The sequence below is a fragment of the Pecten maximus genome, chromosome 11 (assembly GCF_902652985.1).
Source record: "Pecten maximus chromosome 11, xPecMax1.1, whole genome shotgun sequence".
NCBI lineage: Eukaryota > Metazoa > Mollusca > Bivalvia > Pectinida > Pectinidae > Pecten > Pecten maximus.
Genome location: NC_047025.1, coordinates 25761599 through 25783702, shown reverse-complemented (window position 1 = coordinate 25783702; position 22104 = coordinate 25761599). Strand labels below are relative to the sequence as shown.

At 34.7% G+C, this 22104-nt stretch overlaps 2 protein-coding genes across 2 annotated transcripts in view; one reads left to right on the top strand and one right to left on the bottom strand.

Annotated features, from left to right (window-relative positions):
• Positions 1-1064: 1064 nt before the first annotated feature.
• On the top strand, positions 1065-11047 carry LOC117337318 (repressor of RNA polymerase III transcription MAF1 homolog). Its single transcript, XM_033898237.1, has 7 exons — positions 1065-1666; positions 3163-3303; positions 4032-4197; positions 4445-4569; positions 4839-4958; positions 6808-6882; positions 7468-11047. The coding sequence occupies exons 1-7, from the start codon at positions 1584-1586 to the stop codon at positions 7487-7489; spliced, it is 732 nt and encodes a 243-aa protein (XP_033754128.1). The 5' UTR covers positions 1065-1583; the 3' UTR covers positions 7490-11047.
• Positions 11048-14621: 3574 nt separating this feature from the next.
• LOC117337317 (ubiquitin carboxyl-terminal hydrolase CYLD-like) overlaps positions 14622-22104 on the bottom strand; it is a 32376-nt gene continuing 24893 nt past the window's right edge. The window contains exons 7-13 of the mRNA XM_033898235.1: positions 21591-21682; positions 20924-20990; positions 18833-18968; positions 18517-18625; positions 17665-17780; positions 17269-17509; positions 14622-17003 (exon numbers count right to left, since the gene is read on the bottom strand). Of these exons, the coding sequence (XP_033754126.1) occupies positions 16813-17003; positions 17269-17509; positions 17665-17780; positions 18517-18625; positions 18833-18968; positions 20924-20990; positions 21591-21682 (952 nt within the window). The 3' untranslated portion in view covers positions 14622-16812. The remainder of the gene's footprint in view (positions 17004-17268; positions 17510-17664; positions 17781-18516; positions 18626-18832; positions 18969-20923; positions 20991-21590; positions 21683-22104) is intronic.

The window sequence follows — 22104 nt, the reverse complement described above, 5'->3', positions numbered from 1 at the left end:
AGTCTAAATTGACAAAAAATAATCAGGATAATTTAAGCAACAAACTATTTACAATTATGTCATAATAAATGTATAACTCGTCTTGGTTGAAATATGCGAAAAATATATTTGAAGAATGCAGCTTAATAGATATATATTAAACAGTCAAGAGTTTTCAAGTGTAACATGCTAAAGAGTACAACATTTTATAATCTCGAGACATTTTTTTAACAAATCACAAATTTCAATCCAGAGAGCAGGTGATTGAAACAGGCTCCTAACTACCAAACTTTCTGAAATTGTACAAGTTTACATATTCATAAAAAGACTTCTTTTACAATTACTGCATTAAAACATCAACAGTATCATTAAATGAAATGAATAAATACACGCAATAAAAATATGTATAAATTTGCATAAAGATATGTTTCTTTCTCTACATAGTAGTAAAAATTAGCTTTTCGAGGGTTGGGGAGAGCCCTACCAGCGTGTTCTGCTAAATTCACTCTATCCGGTAGCTAGATCAATTAACTGGAATATTACTTTTGAAATTTTGATTTACCCCATTATCATATTAACAATATCATAAATAGAAAATGTAATAATGTGTGTTATTCAGCAAACAATATATGAATATAAACCCCTGAAAATCTACATGCACATCTAAACACAACGGTGTCAAGGTCGACAGAAAGGTTTGTAACTCAATCCCAACGCATTTAAATTTTGGAGCAAAATCCGCCTTTCATCGTCGAAAAAATAATATCCAAAGAAAAAGTGAAAGGCATTCTAATATTGATGTCCACAGAAGTAGCTGGTCGTCAACTAATTCATACGATAAAATCATATTTGAGCGAACTGCTTTTGTGTCTCAGTTTTGTATGTAATGTTCAAATTCGTTCTTATAAGTAAATAGGTATATGGGTGGCTGTATACACGATATAATCATTTATTAGTATAAACGAATTCCGGTCCACATGATACGCTGTCTTATTAGGAAGTATGATGTAAACGTTAAAAATAGCGCGGCAAAATGTCCTTGTCCGCACTCGTACACTTCCGTGACTCAACGGAATTAACCGAACAGGGAATTATGGGTAATTAGGTCGAGGAAGCAAAACAGAAAAATACGGAAAAGAAAGAGATCGCAAACAAACAAGGATAAATAGTGTATCTCAGCTGTGTCTTGCTGTTTTTGATTCACTTAGAACCATCGTTGTTTACTTGATCAATACCGCCAGAGTGACATCTGAGAAGATCGCCGCTAATAGTGTTCACCAGTTCACGGCAAGTTCAGAGTTTATTTTGACATTGACATTCGTTGGAAAATACCAACAAATGGAGTACGAAGAATTCGGGAGAGAAGATATGCCGTTTGAAACTCATCATCAAAGAGATCAAGAAAGAAGTAGAAGAAAAACGAACGTACCGTGCTCCTTAAATCTTTTTAGTAACATTTCGTTTAGCTATAAATCTTTGCCGAACTATTCCTCTAAGACGATTTTGTGTTGTTGAAAAATCCTTCAACCGTGCAATTTGTGTGATATTTTGTGATTGTAAACAACCGGACTTGCTTCTAAAATACTTAAGTCGGCACTTTCAACATGAAGCTGTTAGAAAATTCACTATTTGAACAGATCAACTCTAACCTGTCGATACAACTGGAAACTTCAAAGATTGAAGGAAGGTATGCCTAAGTATTTTATATTAATAACAGCTGACCATGAGTGTCATTATTTGACTTGTGACATTATGTTGTGTAAGACCCCTCCCCGCTATCCACAAGCCCGCAGTTACCTAGAATCTAATAAACTTGATGTATTGATACTTATTTATTCGTCTATGGCCAGAAAGTTCTGATAAAATATATAGATCTATATATATGTCATAATTAAAAGGTAATCTGCATATAGTATACATGTACAGTATATTTTCTAATTAGGGCTTTAGATTGTAATTAATTATAATAAGTTGAAACATTTTTATGTAGAAAAAGGCAGTGAATGTAACATTATGCAAATTAATTTAAAAGCCAATTTTAATTCACTCATGGCCATACAATATTGGTAAGCAAATTAGTGCCTGTTTTAGTTATACAATGATTTTTAACATAATATAATGTCTAGCTTTATGATCAAGTGCATTATATTACAAATATGAATGCTAAAAATTCATACATGTATATAGAACTCTATGTGATCACAAATGCTGGCACAGGTTCATTGAAGTTTAGTAAGTTAGTAGCTTTTATTTAGTTACATGCATTATATATCCTAAAGCAATTTGAGATTATCACTTTGGTAACTTATTTCCATTTAGCCTCTGGTATGAATTGTACCTGTAATCACATGTATCATATATGTATATACATATATATGTATATGTATATATTCCAATAAATTATCAAAGTGTATATCTCCATACCTGTTACAGGTGGCATACATCATTAATCAATATATATGTACCATATGTGTGTTTATAATGACTGGAGGTGTATTGTGGTGTTGCATATATTCAACCTATAAATATATATATTATTGTATAAGTACATGGAATATAAAAACACAGTAAGTCTATAAATGCAGCCCAGATTACATGACGTCACTTCCGTCAGCGTCAAAAAATGTTTGGCAATGCGTTTCGGGTGAATCAAACTTAGCAAGGATTTCGACTTAGAACAATCGCGTAAAAATATGACGTCATTTTGGTGCTTTGTTGATCATAGTCATGTCGAGGCTTTATATTACACATCAATTTGAATGCAAACCAAGCACTACAATGAAATCGATTTCACATGTGCTGTTCTTTCATTTGAACAAACAGGGGAATAGCTGAACTTAAACCCGAGATTTAGCAAAGAGAAAGTGAAGTTTAACGTATCTTAATGTAAATATAAGAATTAAGTGCTTGTTAGATTGTATTTATTGTCAATATCAATGCAATCTGGGTGACAGATAAATAGAATGACGTCATTCTATTTATCTGTCAGATTGCATTGATCCACATTGATCTTGCCAATAAATATTCTACCAAGCATTTAATTGTTAAATAAAATGAGTCTGGCATCTATGGATAAATATATAATTTTGCATAAATTGATCACACGTAAAAAAATGACTTTGAATATCATCATTTGACTGCTTTCAGTGACTGATGATGGTTTGTTCTTTTGTATTACTGCAGACTTGAGAGCTATTCCTGTAAGATGGCAGGGAACGACAAGCGTTTATACAATAAAATGCTGACAGCTGAGGGTGGTGTCAGCCCCATGGACCTACAAGCTTTGTCTCCACCGCAGAGCACCCTATCCCACAGCCCCAGCAAGTAGGTTATATAATTATATACAGTATATACATTAGATAAGAGTCTATAGCTCTACGACATCATAGTACAATTAGGACATGAAGTTTGCATCTTTAAGTTATTTCAACTTATACGAATTAGTCATATAATTATTGGCTTGGATCTATATTAATTAGTCTTATATTGCAATTGGCTTGGATCGAAGCGTGAACCAAATTGATCAGGCAGGATCGAGTGACCCCATATTCTTACATCCAATCGCAGAATCCAGCTGTGTACCAACTAGCTATAGTGTATTTTACATTGTGTTTTTAATTGGATATCGTAGAAACACTAGTAACAATAGATAACAATTTAGGAATCCAGTGATGTCCTGTCCTGGTCTGGAGCTCATGATGTATGACGCCAATGCAGGCATATCAAAGAAAACATGTTTCAGTATATATCCCAGCGATAAACAAACAGATATATACTGATATGATCAATGTGAACATTTTGTATTGAATGATATGAACACCTCAACGGCAATGTACATTTCCTCATTTGTATCTGTAACATGAATAGAAATTGTACAAGTATTGTATGTCAATAAAATTAAAGTATGTATACCTATATGGAAATTTAAACCAGAAATAGTATACAGTTTGCTTTCATGAATGAATACATTATGATGCAAATAAAGCCATGACCTTTACCAGTACTACAGAAATGAATTACAATTGATGAATAAATAATGATATTTACTACAGACAGTATAGCAGGAGTCAGGGAAGTGATGGCGAGGGTTACTTGTGTGATACAATATCCACCAAAACACTCTTCTACCTAATCTCCACACTCAACGCCTCGTTCAATCCAGACTATGACTTCAGCGACGCAAAGAGTGGGGAATTTAGCAAGGAGCCAAGCATACAGGTATAAACTAATCACAGGAAGTGTATATATAGGTAAAACATGAGGATTTTCAACTACTGTAAATTAAAAAAAAAAATATCCCTATGGGCCAGTGAGTTTCCTGTCTATGCATATGGTCGTATTCTAGCTGAGTTGAATGTTGACAATTCAATAAGATAATCTCCGACCATGAGAATGAAGAATGCTTTATTATTGTTAACTATATGTTGATACGACACACAAACCGTAAGACTTTGTTTACTTGTAGTGGGTACTTGGTACAATAAATACACAGATGCATGCAGCAGCTGGAGATCGGTTTGACCCACTCACCCAAAAGATGTGGTCAGCTGTGGATGCTGAAATTGGACTTCAGGAGTGTGACATATACAGGTAACTAAAGACTTGTTCTGAATGTTCTCTGAATTCAGCTAAGAATGTTGAGGATAGAAATGACAAACTGATGAGCTGGTGCTATCACCCATCTTCCATAAGAATTTCTTGTTATTGCTATCCAATTTTTAATATATTTGTTTTTAATTTTCATTGTAACCATACTTTTCCTATTCACTCATATAGCTGATCTTTAGAAAAAAAATGTTTTGACCGAGAAGGTTTACTTCCCTGTAACCATACATCGTGCTGGCTTATTGTTTTTTCAGTTACAACCCAGACCTCTCCTCAGATCCTTATGGAGAGGAGGGATGCATCTGGTCATTTAATTACTTCTTCTACAACAAGAAACTCAAGAGGATTGTGTTCTTCACCTGTCGCTCCTCCAGGTATGTACTCGAAACTTCTACATCAGTTGACTTACACCCTGCAGCTGTCTGATTGGCTGACTTCTAGGTCAGTTGACTTACACCCTGCAGCTGTCTGATTGGCTGACTTCTAGGTCAGTTGACTTACACCCTGCAGCTGTCTGATTGGCTGACTTCTAGGTCAGTTGACTTACACCATCTGATTGGCTTTGTACTGAATTACTGTAATTGGTTGTTGATGGTTTCTTTACATTATCAAATTACAATCTATCCATTGCCGCACATTTCATTTTAACCAATAACTCATTATATTTAAAATGTTAAAGAGTAATATACACTTGCATATAATTTCATGATAACATAAACATTGGAATGCTTGCTGATATAAATCCATCTAGACTACATATACAAGGTCATTCATTATTTCTTAAGGGACTTCCACCAGAAGATCTTTTTAAATACAGTGGAACTTCGTTAACTCGAAGTCGACGGGACCACGAAAAAACTTTGAGTTATCCGAGTGTTCGAATTAAGCGAGTTATCATTTTTGGTGAAAAGTTTGGTCAATATTTGTCAACATTATATAATCATTATAACTCCGATATACAGTCACGATAAAGTTTCTTTCATTTAGTCACTAAAATAACGATCTGATGTGCAAGTCATGTTTGCAAAAGGAATAACGATAAAACGGAATTCGACAGAATAACAATTTATTCATGTCAAATCAAATAACCGTTTAAGTTTAACACAGATTGTATGTAAAACGTAACAGAACCATTACCTTATATTGGATATATAAAATACTGTTTGATAGGCCTACTTACGTTTTATTGATTATGATAACCACGCCATTTCCATGTGTATTAGCACCGGAAGTTGGGCTGCGCATGTGCATATAAAATGTTACTGTTACTGAGTTGGCATGTTATCCGATTTAATAGACAGCGCTGACCGTTACAGTCGTACTCTGAACACCTCGGCAGTAATTACGCTATTGTTTCAGCAGTTTAAAGATTTAATAGGCACCGGTGACTGTTTCATTTCTACATCTGTAAAAACATCAGCCTCGTAGATCTACCGGTGTGTCAGAGATTAGTTCCGCTTGAGCGAGCGGGTAGATGAGTTGTTGACTATCGTTTGTACTATTATCGGTGACCGCCTTAGGAAATTACCTGATGTAAGTTAAGCAGTACTTTTTATCACCAAGAGTTGTTGTTATAAGATTCCTCCGACAATTTTTTTAATGAATTTATGAAACACTTATTATAGCATGTAGGTTTGTAGTGCCAATATATTCAGTATTACAAACAGAATTTTGCTGTTAAAAAATATCGGCGTTTACCACCGATCGTTGTTGGACACGAAAATTATAATTCGAGTTATTCGATCATTTCAAATAGGATTTTTATTGTTGGGACCAAATTTTCACTTCGTATTATCCGAGTTTTTCGAGTTTTCCGAGTTCGAGTTTTCCGAGTTTTCTTTACTAAGATAAAGAGAGAATTCGGCCGGGACTGACAAGGTACTTCGAGTTAAGCGGGGTATTCGAGTTTTCCAAGTTCGAGTTAACGAAGTTCCACTGTACAAGAAAGCTTATCCTCTCAATAACAAATATTCAATAAAAGGAATGTTCTAGAATGTGAAGCTTATAAACATATACAATGAAAACCAGAAATAAACATATTAGAAGAAAATACTTAAATTGATATTAAATGTTTCTGTAATCTAGATCTTTCATTTACATTATCAAAAATGTCTGATTTTGTATGTGATAAGTGTTGAGTAAATGTGACATCACTACTGTAGTCTGTGTTTGTTGTGGTGTGTTGTGCTATCTCCATGGTTTGCTGTTGTTTGTGTGTTTTAGTGTTTCTGCCCAGTCAGACTCTGGTATTGGCAATGACAGTTTGTTTGACAACTCAGAGATGGACTTCGGGGATCAGTAAGTACATTGCTGGCATTCTTTCAATATCAAATTAAATATTGTCGAGGAGTGCCCCAAGCAGTCTTCAGTTGTTCTTACATTGGCCATCAAGGATTTGTCTACACATTGATATTTGTCTACACTGTAGAGCTATCCACGTTATTTATTGTCGAAATCATATCTAACACAACATATTAACTTCTGGAAGTGTTCTCTGAATGAATATGAATAAATGCCTTAGTTGGCTTAGAGCTGTTTAAAGATATAAAAAAGATTCAAATCCGATCCACAAATATTCATTTCAAAAAATGAACACAAGGCTTTAATTTGTCACAAAGACTGCATTGGATTTTGTTCAAAACAGATATAAAGCATTTAAAGTCAAGCACATATTTTTGAAAGGTGTCATCAAGGAAATCTGTTAGGCCAAATGGTATCAAAATAATTATCAATTTAATTTTGATTCTGGCTTTCTACATTCAACAGTTTTGTATTCAAAGTGAATAATAAAATGTAGCTTTGTGACTCATCTAAGTAGGATGTAGTGTTTGCATATTTCTATAGGGTTTCCCTCAGTATTAAATATTGTCTCTTTTCTTTCAGAGAATTTGATGACCTGGAGTAAGGTTGGAGATCAAACATCTTCAGAGCCTGACAGGAGTTGAATCCTCTCTTGAAACGTGTGTGTGAACCAACTGTAGAATATTCTAGAAGTGTACACTAACATACCTACTGACAAACCTAAGTGTTGATAACTATTGTTTTATGTTTCCTAAATTTCAATTAACAAGGGTCATTCTATGGCTGAAATACATTGACTAGGCCTATATGACAATATGTTTTAAGAAATGTAGGCCAACATGATGGTCAACTCCACACAATATCTACAGTTTTGATACCATTTTCTTACCACTTTACTAAGGAATCCTTGTTATTGACCCCTTTTTGTGTTTCATTTTGGGAAAATAATATCACATTGAACAAAAGGAATGAAGACAATAGATAATTTGTATACAGATCAGCAAACAATAAATAGAAATCCGCTTTTGTATAGTTTAAGGATTTTGATATATTTTTACGTGTGTGTAATCAGTGTTATATAAGACATGGAATTGGTCAAGGATATACATACATTTTGAACATATATACCAGCTAATAACTTTTTATTTTCCACATTCCTTGTTGCCCGAGTTTTGTATGAGATCTGTTACACCCTAAACTCGCTGTCATTGAAATTTGTAATTGTTCTTTTCTTTAATAATGTTCTTTCTATACCTTCATTCTCTATCTGGCTTTCTGTCTTCTCTTCTCTCTATCTCATTCACAACTTAGCATTCTGACATTTATGTACTACATCAGTACTTGATAGGAATCAGAAATAAAAAAATATTTGATATTATAGGAATAATTATATGATAAGTGACATTAACAGACATGAAATAATGCAGAAAAAGTTTAAATTACTTTGATTTCAAAATTTGGATTATAATTCGATTCCAGTAGTGTAAAATTGTGAAGTGTAGGATTAAACAAAATAATGTTTGCAATAAATGTTTGGCCAGTGCATTTTAACAGTTTATTAGTGAAATAAGATATTTAAGATTACATTGTATTGGTAGCTAATATTCATACGATTAAAGGTGATCTTCCTTTTTCACTTAAAAAAAGTAGTGGATTCATCAACAAAATTTTTTACATCTCCATTACCATTTTAGTGTTGTATTTTTAATCAAACACACATCAAGCATATTCCTAATATCAACATATACATATGTACAGAATTCTGTTTTGACATCAATTGTATTTTTATCGTCGTTATTAGTTAAATGTAGCATGTTAGATTAATATGTGTATATTTTTGTTTTGGTCTTGTTCATAGGCTACTTTGCTTTTTTTTTTTTTTTTTTTTTAAGTATTTCGTTGATATAATTATGTAGTCTTGTTCATAAGCTACTTTTTCTTTTCTTTTTAAGTATGTCGTTGATGTAATTATTTTGACCTTGATATGAATATGTGTTGCATATATTGTAAAGTGTTTTGAGATTAATAGTGATACGCAGATGTTTATTGATCTCAGAATTTCCATTTGCTTGTCAAGATTTTTACATGATAAATATAGGAAAGTTCTCAAACAATTTGAGAGGATCTCAAGAGAAGTATTATGTATGTATATAAAAGCATATTACCAAATAAGGTATGCTGTGAAGATTGAACATCTTGAGAGACATTATTTCTTATAAATGTAAAAATATATTGGAAATATTCCTGTGATTTTTCTCCCAAAAAAGTGCAGAATTTGACAATTTGCTATTATTCCACTGGAAGCTGCCTGTATATTATGTACAGGAGTTTTCATAGAGAATACTGTGACATTAAGATATAGAGGAGAAAGTGATATTCCCAGTCCTTGATGACTTATAGTGTTGTAATAACACAGTAGGACTGAATTCAATACAGGAAGTGACGTACACCAATTAAACTGGATGTGATTTAGTGTACCGCTCACTACGAACCAATCCCAGATGGGGGCAAGAAATGGAGACGTTGGCCATGGTTAAAGTAGTTTATCTTGTAAAGAGTTGTGTTGGTACACTATGTGATAGAAATGACACTGGATTGCTAGCCTACAAGGTTGTAAGGAAAGATTTGTTTATGGAGATGGATTCAGAGGTCATTGTTTGCAATTATTTTTTCATTCTTTGTTTACATATTAATGCACATAATACAGGTAGTAATAAGGCTCGTTTCTCAACTCGTAAATGTGTTCTGTCATGTTATTTTCATTACGTCACTCACAATAGATAAACATTGGGGGATTATCATTACGTCACTCACAGTAGATAAACAGTGGGGGATTATCGTTACGTCACTCACGGTAGATAAACAGTGGGGGATTATCGTTACGTCACTCACGGTAGATAAACAGTGGGGGATTATCATTACGTGACTCACAGTAGATAAACAGTGGGGGATTATCATTACGTCACTCACAGTAGATAAACAGTGGGGGATTATCGTTACGTCACTCACGGTAGATAAACAGTGGGGGATTATCATTACGTGACTCACAGTAGATAAACAGTGGGGGATTATCGTTACGTCACTCACGGTAGATAAACAGTGGGGGATTATCATTACGTCACTCACGGTAGATAAACAGTGGGGGATTATCATTACGTCACTCACGGTAGATAAACAGTGGGGGATTATCATTACGTCACTCACGGTAGATAAACAGTGGGGGATTATCATTAAGTCACTCACGGTAGATAAACAGTGGGGGATTATCGTTACGTCGCTCACAGTAGATAAACAGTCGGGGATTATCGTTACGTCACTCACGGTAGATAAACAGTCGGGGATTATCATTACGTCACTCACGGTAGATAAACAGTGGGGGATTATCATTACGTCACTCACGGTAGATAAACAGTGGGGGATTATCATTACGTCACTCACAGTAGATAAACAGTGGGGGATTATCATTACGTCACTCACAGTAGATAAACAGTGGGGGATTATCATTACGTCACTCACGGTAGATAAACAGTGGGGGATTATCATTACGTCACTCACGGTAGATAAACAGTGGGGGATTATCACTACGTCACTCACGGTAGATAAACAGTGGGGGATTATCACTACGTCACTCACGGTAGATAAACAGTGGGGGATTATCATTACGTCACTCACGGTAGATAAACAGTGGGGGATTATCATTACGTCACTCACGGTAGATAAACAGTGGGGGATTATCATTACGTCACTCACAGTAGATAAACAGTGGGGGATTATCAGTTACAGAATACTAGTTAAACTTTTATATAATTTAATTGATCTGTATTTGATCTATTGAAAACCACACTTCAGTTTAAATCATAGTACTGGGTAACTTGAGTAGTTCCATACAATCAATTTATGATATTAAATCCCTACAGGGGTGTATTGTCCAATGAAGACTTCAATAGTAGGCGTATCGATCATGTGACATTATAAACCATTGTCGTCCATCTGTATAGTATCACAATTCCATGTCGTCTCTTGTGTTAATTAGAACAGTTAAGTTTTGTTATAGTTAGTAACTTGTGGCATGTTCTTATTTCCGAAAACATCAATTTGTTTTTATCTTGTCATTTAACAGAGATAGAAACAAAAATAAATTGTTTTATTTTGTATTTTTCAACTATGTTTTGTGTTCTCTTTCCGTTCATAATTTTCAACATATTAAATACTGAAAACATAATAATTTTGGCACTTTACAAATTTGCACAATGACGAATCAGCACACCAATATTATTTGTCATAAAAATATTGTATAAAATGTATAATTAACACAAAGTTACTATCGCAAAAAGTACTGAAATAAAATTATCACATATGTTATTAGTTGTAATGAAGAAAAGTTTTGTCAAAAACCTTGATATTAATGTTATTTATCCTAAAGAGTAATGGTGGACAGAACAATATAAGCACCTACGCCGAATTGAAAAACCTTGTATAAAAAATATCAAGATATGGGAAGATTTCAATCAGTAAAACTACCAGTACAGGTATGTGATGATAATGCTCGCCAGTTGAGAAAGAAATTGGTAGAAAATTTAAGTGAGGACAATCTTGGATCGGAATTCACTGTAAACACACATTCTACATCCTTTAAAAGTAACTAATGTCTAATTTAAAAAAAAAAAAAAAAAAAAAAATTGAGTGTTCTGTTTTCTTCCTCCCCTGCTATTTGTTAACATTTACAGTGGCCTATTCGAATTCCCTTTTGAAATTCCACTCTTTCTGGCCCTTCACATCATTGACAAATCATAGAAGGATGAACAACTGCATGATGCAGTTTTGTAATCATATGTACTGTACTAAAGGCACTATTGGCTTGTGTCTAGAATCTAGGCCCATAATCATTAGGTAGGGATATGCTTTAATGGTCTTCACCAGTTGTAGGTGTGCACACCAAATTTATATAATCATGTTCTATTGTGGGGAACATTATTTGCTTTTCATATGTAAAACAAAAGTCACAATGGGCCTGTATCACTGCTTCTAGAGCAAGTTTGAAGTTGATTTAGTTCATTTATGTAGATACCAAGCGAATTACCACATTATTCAAATATCAATAGTAGGCTAGGTTTCTTCATGTAAATCAATTTGTGTGGTCCTTCATTCCAGCTTACTATTCACCCATTATCAGGTCTCAAGTTTCTTGGCTATCGAGAAATCATCCTTAAAAGATTTAAACACATTTGACCCCTATGACCTTGAATGTAGGTCAAGGTAATATTTTTTTAACACAGTTGGTAGCCCTTCACCTTAGCATGCTACAGGTCCATTATCAAGTCTCTGGGCCTTGACTCTTGGTTATTGGGAAGAAGTTGTTTATAGATATAGATTTCACCATATTTGACCCCTGCATCCTTAAATGTAGGTCAAGATCATTTATATGAACACAGTAGCCCTTCACCCCAGCATGCTACAGACCCGATATCAACTCCCTGGACCTCTTGGTCATTGATAAGTTGTTTACTAGGTTTTAGCCAATTTGACCCTTGTGAGAAGATGTAAGGAAAAAGTTGACACAACGGACAGATGACGGACGCTGCACCAATGGCATAAGCTCACTTGCCCTTTCAGACAGGTGAACTAAAAATAAACCCAAATACTTGTCAACTTATTAAACAATTTACTTCAAAAGAACAATACATTTGAAAATTTTACTAAATATGAATCCTGTATACAAGGTGCATTTGCGACATGTATAATGTGTCCCTAACCTCATGTGGCCCTTGGACAGGTTCAAGTATAGAGGTGCAGATTTGACAGCAATGTACCTACCTGGTAGTACTGCTATAGGCAGGATGTTGCACAATGGTGAACATCAACGAAAGAACGAAACATTTTCTTGTCTTGAAATTAAATAAGACATTATTATTTTTTTTATTATTTTAATAAATGAATAAAAACTAATGAACAATACACCTGACAAAAATATTAAGACAAATATAAATATGCAAAGAAAAACTCATAAAAATAACAAGTATATATAAAGATATCCTTACAACAAAAGTAATTCATAAGAGGAAAAAAGTAAAATTTACATAATTATATATCCGTTTCTCTGTCAATCTGTTTTAGTGTAGCATAGTGCAATCAACCGTGGCTATCTGATAATGTCTGATACTCAGTAACTGTATATTGAAGTAATCGATACACATAATTTGTAGACATTTACCCTATTAAAAAGAATTTTAGACATGATATCTGTTAATCTGAATGATTAAATCATCATATGAAGTCTTTGTAAGTGGTTCAAAATTTTAATGTTTCGTCAGCTATTCTGGGAAGTTTGAATCTAACAACACATTATTCATATAAATTTCAAAGATGCAGTTCAAGATCCTGAGATGATAAGAATAAATCTTTATCCAAATAAGATATATTAATCTACCACTTTTTAAACACCACTTTTTTCAAACAACATTTTATCCACAATGATGCTCTCAAAAGTTCTACAATATGTAAAGATACTGAAAAAAGAATCTTAAAACAAAAATCTAAATCCTAAAAACAGTACAGAGCTAGTACTACAAGACTTCCAAGAAACGTCTCCTACACAGGCTGTAGTATTTTACATTGAGAGAGGCCACTAAAAGTTTTACCATACCCTTGACCATTCAAGGGCATACTTTTATAATATGATTATGGTAAACCTCCGGTTAGTTTGAACAAAATTCCATAAATATTGACGAACCTGTTTGAATTATTCGAAATTATGCTTCAGAAAATAAGCGCAAGTTCGAACTATCAGAGTCGATGTCGACGAAAATCTCGGCAGAGTAAAATCATTAAGACACAAACACATCCATCGTAAATCTGATACGTAACAACGGCGGTCTGAACAATGGCACATTTATAAGTAAGTGAAATGATAGTATTTTATTTTAATTCAATGTTAATTGATCGTTAAACTTTCTTCATTTCGCGATAATTATGATGGTTAATGCGCGAAGCCGCTCGGGCAATGCGTAGCTACAGTAGGTCCCAAAACAGTACAGTACACGTTTCATTTGTGACACAAAAGTTAAACATTTGTACAGTATAATCTTCGCATAGTTATATTTTTTATCTGAATCAGAAACAATCGCTATGTTATTGTAATAAATGGTCTCTTTAATACATCAAAAGCGTAGTCTACATAACCTGTTGCGTTAATGAAAGCACTACTGTAAAAAAAATAGGCGATATATATCTGCTTTTAAATATGCCCAGTCGTATTATCTATCAAACATATTTGATACCTGCAAAATTATCCATCACTAATTGGGACACCTGTGGATTGTTCTGACTGGATATGAATGCTTTTCACATCACTCAGCACAATCGGGCAGCCGATCCTTTCAACTTTACCGCAAGCGACACCTCGCGTGGCCTGCTTACCTAGCATGAGGTCGCAGGTTTTCAGGTAATACCTTGATTGGCAATACTTACGAGATGTCCAGTCACAATTAAATAATCATAATGCTAAGTTAACACTAGTTATATGTGAAAATACACGGACGATTTCTTAGTTTGCCATACAGCGCGAATACAAATATCGCATGTTATGCAATCCCCTGTCTCGTGCGTGGTGTATTTTGCAATGTAAAAAACTGAATTAACGCTAAGATATGTGGCATATATTCAATCACAGAGCATTCTAATGATCACGCATACAATCTAATATAAATAACCTAAACGTGCCTGTTGATCAAATTTAAGTCTTGGCATTTTTTTCTGGGCCGGTCGTCGGGGCCGGGTTGTCGCAAGCTTTCAATGGAGTTTGCCAAAAAAAATCTTATTTTACGTTCTTCATTTGACAAGTTCGAACTATCCGAAATATTGTCAGTTATAAACAGCCAGAGTTCGAACTATTACTAGCTAAAAATTATTGTTTTTCTAGAAAAAAATGTGTGTTCGAACTATTCGCGTGTTCGAACTAATCAGAGGTTTACCGTAAGTTGTTCCATTGATAGAAGCAATTTGATAAGTTTGAACTAGTTTTTTTTGTACATCTCTCATTACCGAGGGGTGGGTATGTATCTTCTAAGATCTTTACCCAATTCAACTCAAGTAAGCGTGTAAGTAAATCTTATTACAGTAGCACGTAAATAAATCTTACCATATTTGAAAGTAGACAACAAACATGGAAACTACAATATTTCCTCGGATAGTACAATACTTGCTATATTCCCTCATGGAAGAGTTTATTTTCCCATATATGTGATCCATGTTCCGTGTGAATTATATAAATATGTATCTTTCTTGTCTCTTTCCCTCAGCAAAACTTCACAGCATCAGAGACCTATATTAATATAGGTATATTTACTATATAGGTCTCTGACAGCATTGTAAATTAAAATTTCACAATCTCATTGACTACACAAAAACTATACTTTTGTTTGGTTTCTATAAATTGTTAATTGGAATTTTGTCTTAAGCCTATTCATTCCAACTCCATAATCTGAATATTTCAAATATTCAAAAAGCTGGCACACACTTTCGCCAGTACATTTAGTTCCAAGGACGGGGTTTATCAGTGAATTCACAAGCATTATATATACAGTGGTCCCCCTATTTACGACCACTCTCAAGAACGACCACTCCCTGTATGCGACCAAGTTTCGCGTTCACAGATGTTTTCCAACGATAAATTACCCCTTCTAAACGACCACCCCGCTAACCCGACCAACGACCGCTTAATCATGTCCCAAAAACGTGAAATGTACTTTGGTATCCCTCTCATGAACGACCAAGATTTTTGCATTAAGACATTCAAATTATAGAATAATCAATCATAAAAGCGTGTAACGTCCAGCTCATTGAAATTCATGGACCCACTCAGATGACAAAACTCTCAACAAAGACCACCCCCGTTATAAGACCACCTGATGCCTGTCCCATAGGTGGTCTCATAAGAGGGGGACCACTGTACCAGGTATTCATGAAGATTTTACCATTTTCGCAAATCCTTGATTAATGATTATTATACATTGTATTATATAAAGCATCACTGCTGCAAAAACATGATAATGCTAACATAATTCAATGCCACCAATAGCACCAACAAATTCACAACAAGAATGATGATCAGCGATTGTCAGAGCTCCATTTTAAAGCAGTATGTTAGCTAGCTGTAGCTGGACTACTAGACTGTTCTCTAAGTATTGGGTTATAATAGAACAGTTATTAACAAATTACCTAATCATGACAAGTTTGTTCATTTACATGATATCTTTGTTTAACAGTCCTTTTGGTTACCTTCAGTATCAAATAAAGTGATGCTTTGGCAGAAAAAAACAACTTATTTTCAATTAGCAAATATTTCCAATGTCAACCTCACATTATTACGGTATTCTTATGAAATCAACATAAAATTTTAGTTTTCATAATACATCATCAGTCATGATGTTGGTGTGTAAAGTTTGGACATATAATGACTCCAAAATTGAAATAGTCCAGTACCTCCATTCTTTTAAGATAGACAATTATGCTTACATAACAGTTCTCCATGTGACCATCCAATCGTAACATACATTTAGATGTATGTGACCATCCAATCGTAACATACATTTAGATGTTTCCTTAACGACCACTAATATTTGTTGTGCCCTATGTGACCATTCATTCAAAGATGTTTCCCTAAAAGAGCCAATGATTATGTTCTCAGACCAGACAGAATGAAGTATTTTGTGATGGTTAACCCTGTTTTGAACTGCCAGAACAATCCTACAACAATCACAGACATTTTCAGGCAGTGTGTGCTGACAAATCCAGTACAAATCATACTCTTCTGTGAGGAATCTGTGTGTCCCGGGAACATGTCTACGTGATACAACATGGTGTTTGGGTTATCCCAGCATGACACTATTGATGTAATTTGGAGAAAATATTAATAGAGAGAAAATGTGATCACTTAAACATTGACACTTCAGGATTTTGATACATGCACATGTAGGCATCACACAAGAGTCTGCGCATGTGTTCAGGAAGGTCTTTATCATCTCGATGACGCATTATCTCGGTCTGGTAATCATCCGATAGCCACTGAGCCAAGTCCTTACACAGCTTTACCTCAGGGATATTGTAACCACTCTGTTCACCTGGAAAACACAAAAGTTACTGTTATCATATTGGACCTGTAGACCCCCGTAAACAATCTATCCTGACTGACATGAAAACAATGAAGAGGGTAACTAAACACGACTTGTAAACTTTCTTACCTACAACCTTCAAAACTTATTACTTTTATAAGATAAGTGTCTAAAAATTGAATAGCAATTTCAAACTCATGATTCCTGTCAACTCTAAATTGCTTGAATTTAAACAAAGAAGTTTTAATTCACCTAATGCATTAAAACCACTCACCCATTCTGTCAGCCATGGAGTCAAAGAACAACCATGGGGCACCTCTTCCCTTGCCACACTTCACAAATGACACATAATGACTTGTTTGAATACAAACTACTGCAAAAAGTTCCATTTTTTCACGAGGTATTGATGGATTTTGTCCAGTTACATTTTTCTGATGGCTGTGTCGGTCACGGTACTCTTGTGGAACAGAGATTTTCCTGGGTTTGTGGTGTTGACGTAACTTATGCATATGACTCTGAAAGTAAATCAGTAAATTAAATAATGAACATTTGTTTCTTTACAATGTACTTTATCAGGAAAAAACACTTGGACATGTTATCATATGTTGATAAAATATTTAAATGCAAGTAATTTGATAATATGATGTACTGTTTGAGACTTTTTACTCACCATCTGTTTACATCCTTCACAGAAGGCAATTGTATTGAGCCCAGCCCCATGTGTGTTGTAGCAGTCCTTACACTCAAACATGGCCAGGTCTCCACAGATTATACATTCCCTGGGTGCTGAAACACAAACATTGTTACTTCATCATTTTTCAACAGAAGTTTTCATGATTCACGCAAAGTACAGAGGAAAGAATTTCATATTGCTGATATTAGTTATTTTTGAAAAGATCAAAACTCTCACAAATTCTTCATAAGGCCAAAAAAAAAATGTTCTTTTAGAGAAGAATGTGTGGAAAAAAGCATCACCACCAAACTTTTGTTTATAAAATTAGAGCACATGTTCACTGATGTGAAACAAAGACAAAGAACCATAATTAATCATTGTTTCCCACATTTTCAAGCATTTTTATGAAAATGAATAATGGAATAATAAAAAATAAAATTCCCTCATTTATTAACTCCCTCACTCATCTTTTTTTTCATAGAAAAATTGGCCGAAGAACCAAGTACACTGTACAGTAATTAATCGTAATTAGCCAAACATTCTTTTCATAATCTATAGTATTATTAACTCTTTTTGTTTCATCTTGGATTTGTTTTTTTTAACAACATTGAGATCACATCATAAGGACTTTCTCGTAACTTTAGCAAGGTTTTTTTTTTTAAACAGAAAATTTTTCTTAAAGTTTGTACTGCTGTCTGAAGTTAAATTTCTAATAAGTACTTTTTCTAAAAAGTGAATCTGGGATCTCAATAGGCAATGGAATGGGACAACTTGAATAGTAAGAATTTGCAAATAATCATTAGTATATAACCAAGAATGTTGAAGATTCTCCGAGAAGTGTCCACTCACCACATTCCAGGACATCAGAAATGTCCAGTTCTAGACTGGGCACAATCCTGTTATACATCTTATAATCTTTCCCAAACCTTGGCATCTGTATAATCAGGCATGATGGACGCTACAATAAATACACACATTTCAATTTGGATTCGTAACTTTAAAACTAGCCCGTCCAACACAGCACAAGACCCAGTGATCAGTTAATTCTAAAAAACATTAATTGATATATTAGGTAGTCCAAGACAAAACTTACTTGACTGAAAATTTTAAGTTATTTGTTTTTGATCTAGAAATCTAGGAATGACTTCCTGATAAAGAAACTGACCTCCTGTAGTTTGACACCCATTTGTAGGAAGGAGAGCTCAAATAGCTGCTGGGTGGTGGGCAGCAGGAGCCGTTCATCTTTCTCCATGATCAGCTGATACAAGAACGAGTGCTGTACTTCCTGGCCTACCTCTGACCTGTCAACCAGAGATTAGATCACACAGCAGTTAACAAATATGTTCAAATATAGGTAAACCATCACTTCCATTTATGTATTGCTAGTTCAAAGAGTTGGAAGGATTAAGAGTGAGGCATTGATGAATTAATTTCAAATGGGTCAAGTTATTCAAAAAGACATTGATGTAAGCCATGTTTTACTGACCTTACCGGTAATATAGATAGAGTAGTGGGTCTGTGACAGAACATGTTACACTGACCTTATATACAGTAGTGGGTCTGTGACAGAACATGTTACACTGACCTTATATAGAGTAGTGGGTCTGTGACAGAACATGTTATACTAACCTTATATAGAGTAGTGGGTCTGTGACAGAACATGTTATACTGACCTTATATACAGTAGTGGGTCTGTGACAGAACATGTTACACTGACCTTATATAGAGTAGTGGGTCTGTGACAGAACATGTTACACTGACCTTATATAGAGTAGTGGGTCTGTGACAGAACATGTTATACTGACCTTATATACAGTAGTGGGTCTGTGACAGAACATGATATACTGACCTTATATAGAGTAGTGGGTCTGTGACAGAACATGTTACACTGACCTTATATAGAGTAGTGGGTCTGTGACAGAACATGTTACACTGACCTTATATAGAGTAGTGGGTCTGTGACAGAACATGTTACACTGACCTTATATACAGTAGTGGGTCTGTGACAGAACATGTTATACTGACCTTATATACAGTAGTGGGTCTGTGACAGAACATGTTATACTGACCTTATATACAGTAGTGGGTCTGTGACAGAACATGTTATACTGACCTTATATACAGTAGTGGGTCTGTGACAGAACATGTTATACTGACCTTATATAGAGTAGTGGGTCTGTGACAGAACATGTTATACTGACCTTATATAGAGTAGTGGGTCTGTGACAGAACATGTTACACTGACCTTATATAGAGTAGTGGGTCTGTGACAGAACATGTTATACTGACCTTATATAGAGTAGTGGGTCTGTGACAGAACATGTTATACTGACCTTATATAGAGTAGTGGGTCTGTGACAGAACATGTTATACTGACCTTATATAGAGTAGTGGGTCTGTGACAGAACATGTTACACTGACCTTATATAGAGTAGTGGGTCTGTGACAGAACATGTTATACTGACCTTATATAGAGTAGTGGGTCTGTGACAGAACATGTTATACTGACCTTATATAGAGTAGTGGGTCTGTGACAGAACATGTTATACTGACCTTATATACAGTAGTGGGTCTGTGACAGAACATGTTATACTGACCTTATATGTAGTAGTGGGTCTGTGACAGAACATGTTATACTGACCTTATATACAGTAGTGGGTCTGTGACAGAACATGTTATACTGACCTTATATAGAGTAGTGGGTCTGTGACAGAACATGTTATACTGACCTTATATAGAGTAGTGGGTCTGTGACAGAACATGTTATACTACCTTATATAGAGTAGTGGGTCTGTGACAGAACATGTTACACTGACCTTATATAGAGTAGTGGGTCTGTGACAGAACATGTTACACTGACCTTATATAGAGTAGTGGGTCTGTGACAGAACATGTTATACTGACCTTATATACAGTAGTGGGTCTGTGACAGAACATGTTATACTGACCTTATATACAGTAGTGGGTCTGTGACAGAACATGTTATACTGACCTTATATAGAGTAGTGGGTCTGTGACAGAACATGTTATACTGACCTTATATAGAGTAGTGGGTCTGTGACGGAACATGTTATACTGACCTTATATACAGTAGTGGGTCTGTGACAGAACATGTTATACTGACCTTATATAGAGTAGTGGGTCTGTGACAGAATTAGTCATACTAACCTTATATAGAGTAGTGGGTCTGTGACAGAACATGTTATACTTACCTTATATGTAGTAGTGGGTCTGTGACAGAATTAGTCATACTAACCTTATATGTAGTAGTGGGTCGGCCTTGGTAATCTGATTCAATAACAAACTCAGGAACTCTTCAGGATCTGTGACCACATAAAAAGTATGAATACCTATGTAAGTGATACATTAAGGTCATCTTCAATTTTATCAGTATTGCAATCGATCACATTCTGCAAACATATTCTAAAGTGGTAATGAAAATGCGAAGAGGCTTCATTGCTTTATATTGGCTGCAGTTTTCTTTTCTTTTTTTTCTAACCGGCTGAAATGTGGAGAATTATTTGTGTTGAAAGTGTTTATCTCGTATGGAGCTATACTGTATATATGTGTTAACAATTGTTTAACATTGAGTACAAAATATTGACTACCTAATGATATTGGTGGACATAAGCATTATGAGCGGTATTGATCCTGTCATACCAGTGCCTATAGATTGAAGCCTAGCTCTCAAAGCCCAGTCCATTCCTGTATCATTATAGGGCCTGAGAAAGCCTCTGAATAATACCCAGTTGACTCTGCATCTTTACTAGAGCCTATAGATTGAAGCTTAGCTCTCAAAGCCCAGTCCATTCCTGTATCATTATAGGGCCTGAGAAAGCCTCTGAATAATACCCAGTTGACTCTGCATCTTTACTAGTGCCTTTGTTAAGCTGTCAATGCCCAGAAAATTCCAATGTCATTACCTTTCTCCTCGCTCATCATGCCTGGTATATTTCCTAGTTTATGTAACAGCTGTCGTAATCGCATCACCTTGTCAGCCCTGACATAATGATACCTGAAAATGACACATAATTACTTATACATATAATCCCTTATTGTTCTTTTAATTATTTTGTATGTGTTACATTATGACAATCAAATAATCATTTTTGTATGTGTTACATTACGACAATCAAATAATCATTTTTGTATGTGTTACATTACGACAATCAAATAATCATTTTTGTATGTCTTACATTACGACAATCAAATAATCATTTTTGTATGTCTTACATTACGACAATCAAATAATCATTTTTGTATGTGTTACATTATGACAATCAAATGATTATTTCAGAGCAAGTGTGACTATAAAGATTTATGCTATTCTTGATGAATGGGAGGTGTTCCAACTTGCAGATAAGACATATATTTCTCACTTCACAGGGTGATTCCATGATTGCTAGGGGTGTGATAATCAATCTCACACGGTGTAGG